This window comes from Sinohyriopsis cumingii, chromosome 5 (assembly GCF_028554795.1).
Source record: "Sinohyriopsis cumingii isolate HCF-2022 chromosome 5, ASM2855479v2, whole genome shotgun sequence".
Lineage (NCBI taxonomy): Eukaryota > Metazoa > Mollusca > Bivalvia > Unionida > Unionidae > Sinohyriopsis > Sinohyriopsis cumingii.
The window spans coordinates 19,686,858-19,699,133 of NC_142965.1; the positions used below are offsets into that span (position 1 = coordinate 19,686,858).

The following is a 12,276-nucleotide window of genomic DNA, read 5'->3' on the forward strand; positions in this document are numbered from 1 at the left end:
TGTAACAATAGATAAATTTCAGTGCATTTTATATCCAGTTTGCGGCTTCCTTTCATGGGGCCTCTGAATTTCTGCACTCCAAACCAATGGTTGTATATAATCGATTAAACAGCCAACAATGTCGCCAACAAATAAAAAAAGCCACATGATATGCTTTGCAGCCAATAAGGAAAAACAATCCAAGTTTGTGACATTGGCGAAGACCTACACAATCCCAGAATAAACTTTTTATGCGTTTTTTCTTCTTCTTACTTTTAAGAAGAAAAAAAAAAACTTTTTCGTGTATGAGAAAAATACTTTTTCGTGTACGAGAAAAATACGTATAAAATTTCATGAGCCAAGCCACGATCATCTTGTATTATTCATACGCGATCTCTTCCCCAAAATGATAAGCAACTTTTTACGTTTTTTTTGTACTTTTTAAGAATTTTTTCTGTGCACAAGAAAAATACATGTATATGAAATTTCGGGAGCCACGCCACGACCACATTATATCTGAATTTGCATTATAACGGAGTGCGCTATAGCAGGGTCACACTGTATATGGATATTGAAATATCATGGACGATCATTTTGAATGGACTTGTAATATAGTTATACATGTATTTTATTACTTAACCCTTTACCTCATAGAGCATAGTGACAAAGTGCAGCACGCTATAAATAGAACACCAGTTACCTAGTCAACAGCATACGCATAGGCCTGCCGGTGAAGTGTTAAGCAATGTAGTGTATGTTACGTTTAACAGCAGTTTTAACCATTTTACATTTTTGGTACACATCTATTATATGTGGAAAAATTTAAGAGTAAAGTCCGATTGTTATAGCTGTGTAATTATTTTTTTTCCCGGAAGAATTTTTATGTGCTTTAAGATCGAGAGAGAACTCATTCACCGTCATGTCAGTGAGGCCACGTGACCAACCGTAGCTGCCATTTCCCATACTTGAAATTTACATTTTTCGTCTGCGTCTACATAAGTAAGCCATCTGAATTTGATAATCAATAAAAACTAATTGCTGTCTACATAAATATCAAAGCCTTTACCTAAGTTATTGAATCTTTCATAATTGTGATTCTAATTGTGAAAACTTCGTAAGTACTGAATGAAATCCTGCCTGTGAACTGTTAAGCAATGTAGTGTATGTTACGTTTAACAGCAATTTTAACCATTTTACATTTTTGGTACACATCTATTATTTGTGGAAAAATTTAAGAGTAAAGTCCGATTGTTATAGCTGTGTAATTATTTTTCACAGAAATTTTTTTTATGTGCTTTAAAATCGAGAGAGAACTCGTTCACCATCATGTCAGTGAGGCCGCGTGATCAACCATAGCTGCTATTTCCAATACTTGAAATTTACAAGGTTTTCGTGTGCGTCTACATCACTAAGTCATCTGAATTTGATAATTTATAAAAACTAATTGATGCCCACATCAATATCATAGCCTTTACCTAAGTTATTGAATCTTTCATAGTTGTGATTCTAATTGTGAAAACGTTTAACAGCAATTTTAACCATTTTACATTTTTGGTACACATCTATTATTTGTGGAAAAATTTAAGAGTAAAGTCCGATTGTTATAGCTGTGTAATTATTTTTCACAGAAATTTTTTTTATGTGCTTTAAAATCGAGAGAGAACTCATTCACCATCATGTCAGTGAGGCCGCGTGATCAACCGTAGCTGCTATTTCCAATACTTGAAATTTACAAGGTTTTCGTGTGCGTCTACATCACTAAGTCATCTGAATTTGATAATTTATAAAAACTAACTGATGCCTACATCAATATCAGAGCCTTTACCTAAGTTATTGAATCTTTCATGGTTGTGATTCTAATCGTGAAAACTTCATACGTACTGAATGAAATCCGCAACCGCCATTTTGGAGAGTGGATATTACAACCCAGTTACTTTAAATAGCAGATATCGACCAGTGCATAAATAGCGACTACGTGATCTGACATAATTGTCATTCACAGAAATGAATGTAGTATCTAATAGTGGTTTTTCTCCAAAGATGGTGCTGCGAAAACCAGCTCAAAATGGCTGTGTTTACAGCAGGCGTCAAAAGGCGCTTCCATGCGAATCTTGTAGAGGCGTCAAAAGGCGCTTCCGTGTGAATGGAGTAGAGGCATTCAAAGATGCTTGCATGAGGTAAAGGGTTAAATGTTTCTTGTGACAAGGACTTTATTTTCATTTGGAACAACTGTATTTATTCATGCGACATGGACTTTATGTTTATTTGGAACAACTATTTATTCATGTGACATGGACTATTTTTATATGGAACAACTGTATTTATTCATGTGACATGGACTTTATTTTTATTTGAAACAACTGTATTTATTCATGTGACATGAACTTTATTTTTATTAGGAACAACTGTATTTATTCATGTGACATGGACTTTATGTTTATTTGGAACAACTGTATTTATTCATGTGACATGGACTTCATGTTTATTTGGAACAAATGTATTTATTCATGTGACATGGACTATTTTTATATGGAACAACTGTATTTATTCATGTGACAAGGACTATATTTTTATATGGAACAACTGTATTTATTCATGTGACATGGACTTTATGTTTATTTGGAACAAATGTATTTATTCATGTGACATGGACTATTTTTATATGGAACAACTGTATTTATTCATGTGACAAGGACTATATTTTTATATGGAATAACTGTGTTCATGTGACAAGGTCTGTATTTTTACATGGAAATATCTGTATTAATTCATGAGACAAGGGCTGTATTTTTACATGGAAATAACTGTATTAATTCATGTGACATGGACTGTATTTTTATACGGAACCAGTGTATTTATTCACATGACCCATGTATGCTTCAAAAGGAACAACTAAAATGTTGCAAGAAATGTATTTAAAAAATCAAACAACAGTCTTTATCTTTTTCACTTGAACACACACACACACACATACATGTACACACACACACACACACACATGTATACATTCACAAACACATACATAAATGACTGTTCTCTATTTATATTCCTGCTCTCTCTCAATCAAGTCACATAAGGACTTATAAGACATTTTTTTCACATTTGGGAAACCCCCAGGAAAAACCCCATAAACCCCAAGTAAACCCCCAGTAAACCCTAAGACTAGAAGACCAGATCTTTTTCTTCAAGAAAGTATACTTGTTAAATAAGGTCATTGTTAAAATCACAAACAACTGCTTCACTCATTCATGTCATGATAAAGCAACATAAATAGAAAAGACAGAATCAGAACAGACTGAAAAACTACCAACATTCAGTTTATTGGGCATAAAATAGTGTGACACTGTCCAAATAGTGACAGAATAGGATAAAATATTCCCATTGATAATGTCTAAAAAGAGGGAAAAACAAAACAAAATATTTCCATTCATACTGTCCAAATATAGGAGATGAATAGGATAAATTATTCTCATTGACAATGTCCAAATAGAGGAACTGAATAGGATTAAATATTTCCATTGACAATGTCCAAATAGAGCAGCTGAATAGGATAAATTATTCCCATTCATACTGTCCAAATAGAGGAGTTCAATAGGATAAAATATTCCTATTCATACTGTCCAAATAGAGGAGTTCAATAGGATTCAATATTCCCATTGGCAATGTCCAAATAGAGGAATTGAATAGGATTAAATATTTCCATTGACAATGTCCAAATAGAGCACCTGAATAGGATAAAATATTCCCATTCATACTGTCCAAATAGAGGAGTTCAATAGGATAAAATATTCCCATTCATACTGTCCAAATAGAGGAGTTCAATAGGATTCAATATTCCCATTGGCAATGTCCAAATAAAGCAGCTGAATAGGATAAATTAATCCCATTGACAATGTCCAAATAGAGGAGTTGAATAGGATAAAATATTCCCATTGACAATGTCCAAACAGAGGAGTTCAATAGGATAAAATATTCCCATTGTTAATGTCCATATAGAGGAGATGAATAGGATATTTTAATCCAACTGACAATGTCCAAATAGAGGAGTTCAATAAGATAAAATATTCCCATTGATAATGTCCAAACAGAGGAGATGAATAGGATACATTAATCCAACTGACAATGTCCAAATAGAGGAGTTGAATAGGATAAAATATTCCCATTGACAATGTCCAAATGGAGGAGATGAATAGGATAGAATATTGCCAATCATACTGTCCAAATAGAGGAGTTGAATAGGACAAAATACTCCCATTGACAATGTTCAAATAGAGGTGTTGAATTGGATAAATTAATCCCATTATTAATGTCCAATGGCAGCATAGCACAAAATATTGACATTAATTTTTATTTTACTGATACACTGTGGTTAAAAGTAATTAAAATATTATAATCTACTAATGAAGTCTATGGCAGGATTGAGTATGCTGGATGTAAAATCACTTATACATTTGTTGATTTTCATGTATTTACCATAGATTCATAATCTGAAATATAAATATACTTGCAAGACTCAGCCCACCTCTTTTTTCAGTTTTAGTCATATTTTTATCCTTGGTAGAAGAAAGTGGTCCATAAGTTTTTTATTTGATTGGACATGGATTGAATGCAGTGGCACCAAGTGGCCAAGTCGTCTAAAGCACTCACCATTATGGATCATTACCATTTCACCTCTGTCTGTGTGGCTTCAAGTCTCGGCTTCAGCCAATGTGGGTATGTGAGAAAGCTTGCCAGTAGGTTCTCATGCGTCGGTGGTTCTTTCTGGGGTTTTCCCAGGTTCTTCCTCCACCATTTATACTGGCCACCATGATAATAGCCTATCTTGTGCTGAAAAATGGCATTAAACCCTACAACAACAAGAACAACAACAGACTGAATGCAAATTTAAAAAGCTACAGATTTATTTCAGGAATCTGATGAAGAATGTAAAGTTTACTAGAATAGCATCAATAGAATATTGCACATGTTGTTTAGGTGGCACTCTACAGTTTTGCATTTTACGTAGGGTTAGAATTTTAAAGAAAAAGAATTTCCCTGGCTTTCCTCACTGATTATACTGGCTTTTTAAAAAAGACCTTGTATATCTTAGGTATAATTCAAAGAACCTTTAATTCCCCTTATTTTCATGTATGATTGATGGGTGTAATATGGGTTATAGAGTATACAGCTTGGCCTTACTCCAGATGTGCACCTTTCAAAAAAGTGCTAGCTCCACTTGGTCATGTTCACTTCCTGAACTTCAGAGGTAAATTGTATAAAAAATGAGCCAATAACCTTTTTTAACATTTTTTATATTTGGTTATTCATTCATTGCACTTTCAGAAGCTGGTATTGTCTAGTCTGGCAAAATTCATTTTCCCTATTTTAATAGCTACTATGGATAGTGTACTTTAGACTAATTCAGGTTGATTTTTTAGCACAAGAGAGCAGTCGTTTTAGTTAGCAGTGTGCTTAGATCATGTACAATTTCCAAAAGTACAATATCCAAAGAAATATCATCCACATTACATTAATGTAGCATAGAGGTATGCCAACATTCTCTCCATTATGCATGTTTTAAATGCAAACAACTTCACCTTACATACGTCACTCTCACAAAAGTACATAATAACTGTTCCATAGATAAAGTTTACTATTCTATTGCTCATATTGCTTAATAGTTACACAGATACTACAGAATATGGTTGTTGTTGTTGTTGTTGTTGTGGGGTTTAACACTATTTTTCAGCACAAGATAGGCTATGCATGGCAGCCAGTATTAATGGTGGAGGAAAAACCCGGGAAAACCCCAGGAAGAACCACCAACCCACGAGAAGCTACTGGCAAGTTTTCTCACATACCCACATTAACAGAATATGGTAAAGCAATAAGTAATAAGAACACACAGATACTACAGAATGGCAAAGTACATGTAATAAGAACAACACAGATTAACCAAGTATAGAAAACTATTCACCTTTCTTCCTCTGGCTGTAACAACTGATTCATGCCATTAACTATCCAACTAAACAAGTGGCCATAAAGTGTTTTGGCCAGTGCATCACGGCAATCCTCAGCTTGCTGAAGTGTGCGCTCCTTTTTAATTTGCTCACCTGGTGAATCCCATCATGCATCATGCAACATGCGAATAATTAAAACAAGCAAAAAAATTAAAATGAAGAAAAATCAAATATGAAACAGACAAAAAAACTAGGAGATAAAATTTTAAATTCATAACCATATATACTTACATGTCAGGAGGTAAAATTTATAATTAATAACCATATGTACTCACTTATAAGTCAAATCAAACTGCAAAGGCCAATATCTACTGTTGCATAATGTGCCAGAAGATCTAAGTCTATGCAGTTTATTAGGAGTAATCAGGAGAACAAACAATACAGACCCTGATCTGCCAGTGCATTATTTGCGACAGCAGATCAGGGTATGTGTTGTGAGCAGTCAGACTGGACTAATATGAGTATAGATGGTACATCTTTAACAATGTTATCAACTCTAACATTCATGAGAATTAGTTAACAAAACAAAAGAATATATCATTTTACTTATATCAAGTGGACATTTATAATTTCAATTGTCTACCTGACTTTCTCTAATCTCACTCTAACTATCCATCAATATTTTACAACCAATTTTCATCATCAAGCATTAATGTGCTTAGCCCAAGATCAATTATTCTGACTCTAACAGTCCAATGCAAACCAATACAAGTACATATCCTTTCATCTGATGTATCTAATGCTCTTGTGTTGGACCATAAATACATGACACCATCTGACTTGTCATCAAGACAGCTTGACACCATCTGAATTGTCATCAAGACAGCTTGACACCATCTGAATTGTCATCAAGACAGCTTGACACCATCTGAATTATGACCAAGACAACATGACACCATCTGAATTATCATCAAGACACCATGACACCATCTGAATTATCATCAAGACAACATGACACCATCTGAATTGTCATCATGACAGCTTGACACCATCTGAATTGTCATCAAGACAGCTTGACACCATCTGAATTGTCATCAAGACACCATTTGACTTATCATCAGTATAATATGATACCATCTGACTTGTCATCAGGAAAACATGACACCATTTCACTTCTCATGTAAGAGCACATAATCATTACTTTTAAAGCTGAATATTCAGACTTGAGGTCTTTTACTCTAATATTTTCATTTTTCTGCCCTTGAACTGTGACCTATACATTCAGAAAGCATTACATGTCTTTCTTATCTCAAATATAAGTCATATACAAAGTTTGAAGAAAATGTATGGCATACAAGTCATGTGTTATGTCCAAACAGTTTTCTTTCTTTCAATCCATGTGAACTTTGACCTGCTGACATTTTAAGCACAAGACTAATAGGGGTTTTCTTTGCTTGAAATGGATACAACATAACCAAGTTTGGTAATAGCAGACATGCCAACTCTACAAGACCTTCTCAGTTAAGCAGTCAATGTTCTTCCATAAACTGGACCAATGTTTAGTAAAATTGAATGAAAAAAATATGAAATGCTATTGCCAACTCAGAAAACTTGTCAGAGAATATCAGAAATTTGGTCTGATGCAGCAAAGGCTACATTAAATTGAACTAAAAAGTTTTTAAAGTGCATTTTGGCCTAAACGACCTCTGGCTTAGTTTTAGAAAGTATCAGTCCAAGTCTAAAGAGGTTAATATCATTTTTGTAGTGACCGCATCTCTCCAGCCATAATAAATACTCATGTCAACATGACATGATGTCTATTCCATGTAAATGTTGTGCTTTCATTTGAAGCATAGCTAAGTACACCTCTCCCATGAAAATGTGCAATTTAATGAGAGAGCTCAAACATATTAAGAAGGGGATGCCATCTCGACTGGACTTAGAGAAAAACCAGGGAGTTGGGAAGGGGGAGGAGATTAATGGTGATGTTTAAAGACTGAATACTCATTTTATATTTGCAAAGAAAATGACTGATGGATGGACAAAAACATTACAAATATTGAAAGTGAAGAATTTCAGAAAGCAAAAGGTATATTGCCAATGCATCCAATCTATTTCAAAGTAATATATTTAACAATTTGTATAACAATTCAGTACAAAAGGAATCAACTCTTACAGGTTAATTCCCATCTCGACGTGTTAGGTGGCTACTGTTATGTCCATTTTAAACTCTTTTTTTATTTGAGTTACACCTAAACGGATACTCACTTTGAGGGGAAGAGTAGGACAGATCATTTGTAATAAGGTCATATAAGTATTATAGGAAAAATATAATTTACTGACAAATTTGCTTTTTCCATCAAATACATTACCTAATAATAATAATACTTTATTTAAAGAGGGTGACTCATTTAGTAAAGTACTATTCTCCCTTGAGGCCCTCTTAAGGATAATTTAACAATGTGCATTATATGAAAGGTAACAGTAATTACTGTTCATTTTAATGTATTTAGTATTAAAATACTAAATTCCATTATCTATTAGAAATGCATACATATACATGATATCTAGTCTTATATACCATAATATTTTCAGCTGATTTTACATGTAGTGGAAGCTTGTTCCACAGAACTGTACCAGAATACTGGAAGCTCAATTTAAATTGTTCTACTCTTGGTTTTGGTGCTTGAAGGTTTCTGTGTATCACTGATCTCAACTTTTGATGACAGGTAATTTTCTAAGTGGTGGACTCTCATTGTCATCAAGCTTTAACCTTCTAGGTAGGGACAATGGTAGGTGGAGGAGGACATTCTAGGTAGGGATGATGGTAGGTAGAGGAGGACATTCTAGGTAGGGATGATGGTAGGTAGAGGAGGACATTCTAGGTAGGGATGATGGTAGGTAGAGGAGGACATTCTAGGTAGGGATGATGGTAGGTGGAGGAGGACATTCTAGGTAGGGATGATGGTAGGTGGAGGAGGACATTCTAGGTAGGGATGATGGTAGGTGGAGGAGGACATTCTAGGTAGGGATGATGGTAGTTGGAGGAGGACATTCTAGGTAGGGATGATGGTAGATGGAGGAGGACATTCTAGGTAGGGATGATGGTAGGTAGAGGAGGACATTCTAGGTAGGGATGATGGTAGGTAGAGGAGGACATTCTAGGTAGGGATGATGGTAGGTGGAGGAGGACATTCTATGTAGGGATGATGGTAGGTAGAGGAGGACATTCTAGGTAGGGACAATGGTAGGTAGAGGAGGACATTCTAGGTAGGGATGATGGTAGGTGGAGGAGGACATTCAGACAGAGGCAAGATATGATAGCTTTCTTCTAATGGTGCCTTAAAGAAGAATTCCATCCATTCCATAGTCAGATCAGGCATTTCCATTTCATCAGCTTCATCTATTTGGCATTGTCCTCTTCTTGTATTATACCTTGTGTCCATGGGTACAGCATTCCATTTGGCAAGTATGATGCCATATCTGGGCATTGTCCTCTTCTTGTATTATACACTGGGTCCATGGGTACAGCATTCCATTTGGCAAGTATGATGCCATATCTGGGCATTGTCCTCTTCTTGTATTATACATTTGGTCATGGGTACAGCATTCCATTTGGCAAGTATGATGCTATATCTGGGCATTGTCCTCTTCTTGTATTACACCCTGGGTCCATGAGTACAGCATTCCATTTGACAAGGATTATGCCATATCTGGGCATTGTCCTCTTCTTGTATTACACCTTGTGTCCATGGGTACAGCATTCCATTTGGCAAGGATGATGCCATATCTGTGCAATGTCCTCTTCTTGTATTATACATTGGGTCCATGGGTACAGCATTCCATTTGGCAAGAATGATGCCATATCTGGGCATTGTCCTCTTGTATTACACCTTGGGTCCATGGGTACAGCATTCCATTTGGCAAGGATGATGCCATATCTGGGCATTGTCCTCTGCTTGTATTATACATTGGGTCCATGGGTATAGCATTCCATTTGGCAAGGATGATGCCATATCTTTGACATGCATCATTTTGTGCATACAATATGCTGTTAAAAGTAGAGGTATACTAAATTGCCAGTTTGATATGGCGGATTGGGTCAGCTGGGCAACTCTGTGAATAAATTAGTTTCACTATGAAGAGGCATAGCAATGTTTGGTGTAGCAGGTTGGTTAAATTGTGCTGTATGTTTGGCAGAAGATAACATAGCTGTCGGAACATGAACTTAAGACAGCTGGTCTGCTTGCCAGTCCGAGATAAATGACTCATAACCACAACAGTCAAACATCATATGTTCATACATTGGACTATTTGGTTGACAGTCACAATGGTATATGGTGGATAATAAATATTGTCTGTACAGCTGACCATTCAACTGTCCATACAAGTAAAATTGAAGCTTGATCAGTCTAATCAGCTGGCAGTCTGTATAGTCAAATAATATGCCCTCCTGTCCTGTACAGATATTGTTGTGCATGGATTGAGTATGAGGTATTATATATTTACATCTCATGGGAAGAATAGGTAGTACTCTGCATCCTCACACTCAATAGACAAGGTGATATCTGACTTGAAATTGTCACACCCCATCAGTGAAACTAGAGATTTATCCCCAACTGGATCCAAAAACATGTGTTCTTGTTCTGTAATTGACAATTACAATGACAAAGCCTTCTTGATTAGAAGCATGCATGTTTCCAACTCATGGATGGAATTGTCTTTCATTTGTACTGCATCAAAAATCTGGTGCAGTCTTCTGTATCTTAATGGGGGTGGGGGGTGGAGAGGACACCTCAGCATTCCCCACAAGACTTGTGAGACATTCTAAAATGGGCTGTAAACTTAGCACTTTGTGTTACAAAGAAATAGATCTTGCTTGCTGTTTGCAGCCCTTGAGCAATTTATTATGGACATTAGACTGTATATTCAGTATCCATGCCATACACACTTTAAAGGTGTGTGAGCTATTTCTTAAGGACATTAGACTGTATATTCAGTATCCATGCCATACACACTTTAAAGGTGTGTGAGCTATTTCTTAAGGACATTAGACTGTATATTCAGTATCCATGCCATACACACTTTGAAGGTGTGTGAGCTATTTCTTAGGGACATTAGACTGTATATTCAGTATCCATGCCATACACACTTTAAAGGTGTGTGAGCTATTTCTTAAGGACATTAGACTGTATATTCAGTATCCATGCCATACACACTTTAAAGGCGTGTGAGCTATTTCTTAAGGACATTAGACTGTATATTCAGTATCCATGCCATACACACTTTAAAGGCGTGTGAGCTATTTCTTAATAACATTAGACTGTATATTCAGTATCCATGCCATACACACTTTAAAGGTGTGTGAGCTATTTCTTAAGGACATTAGACTGTATATTCAGTATCCATGCCATACACACTTTAAAGGTGTGTGAGCTATTTCTTAAGGACATTAGACTGTATATTCAGTATCCATGCCATACACACTTTAAAGGTGTGTGAGCTATTTCTTAAGGACATTAGACTGTATATTCAGTATCCATGCCATACACACTTTAAAGGTGTGTGAGCTATTTCTTAAGGACATTAGACTGTATATTCAGTATCCATGCCATACACACTTTAAAGGTGTGTGAGCTATTTCTTAAGGACATTAGACTGTATATTCAGTATCCATGCCATACACACTTTAAAGGTGTGTGAGCTATTTCTTAAGGACATTAGACTGTATATTCAGTATCCATGCCATACACACTTTAAAGGTGTGTGAGCTATTTCTTAAGGACATTAGACTGTATATTCAGTATCCATGCCATACACACTTTAAAGGTGTGAGCTATTTCTTAAGGACATTAAACTGTATATTCAGTATCCATGCCATACACACTTTAAAGGCGTGTGAGCTATTTCTTAAGGACATTAGACTGTATATTCAGTATCCATGCCATACACACTTTAAAGGTGTGAGCTATTTCTTAAGGACATTAGACTGTATATTCTGCATCCATGCCATACACACTTTAAAGGCATGTGAGGAAAAGCATTGGGTGTAGAGGACGCTGATTGTTTTGTCAACATCCTCCATGACTTTGAATCACTTGCATTTGTTGCACCGTGTTCTCATCTCTGTAATGAAGAAGTGAATAAACAGACAAGTACATACAATATATATAAATATATACTAAATTGCCAGCTCCAGATATATATATATATATATATATATATATATATATATATATATATATATATATATATATATATATATATATAATTTGAAAGCAATGCCAATTACATTGTAAAAACATATTATAATTCCTAAAAACAGTAACAAGAAATTCCACTGGTGAAAATGTATTTT

The 12,276-nt window shown here is 35.3% G+C and overlaps 1 protein-coding gene across 4 annotated transcripts in view; it reads right to left on the reverse strand.

Moving 5' to 3' along the window:
• Positions 1–12,276, reverse strand: part of LOC149798736 (unconventional myosin-XVI-like) — a 480,183-nt gene that overhangs the window by 326,137 nt on the left and 141,770 nt on the right. For all 4 annotated transcript variants that reach the window (XM_089957605.1, XM_089957606.1, XM_089957604.1 and 1 more), the window contains exon 18: positions 5,936–6,071. In XM_089957605.1, the coding sequence (XP_089813731.1) occupies positions 5,936–6,071 (136 nt within the window). The remainder of the gene's footprint in view (positions 1–5,935; positions 6,072–12,276) is intronic.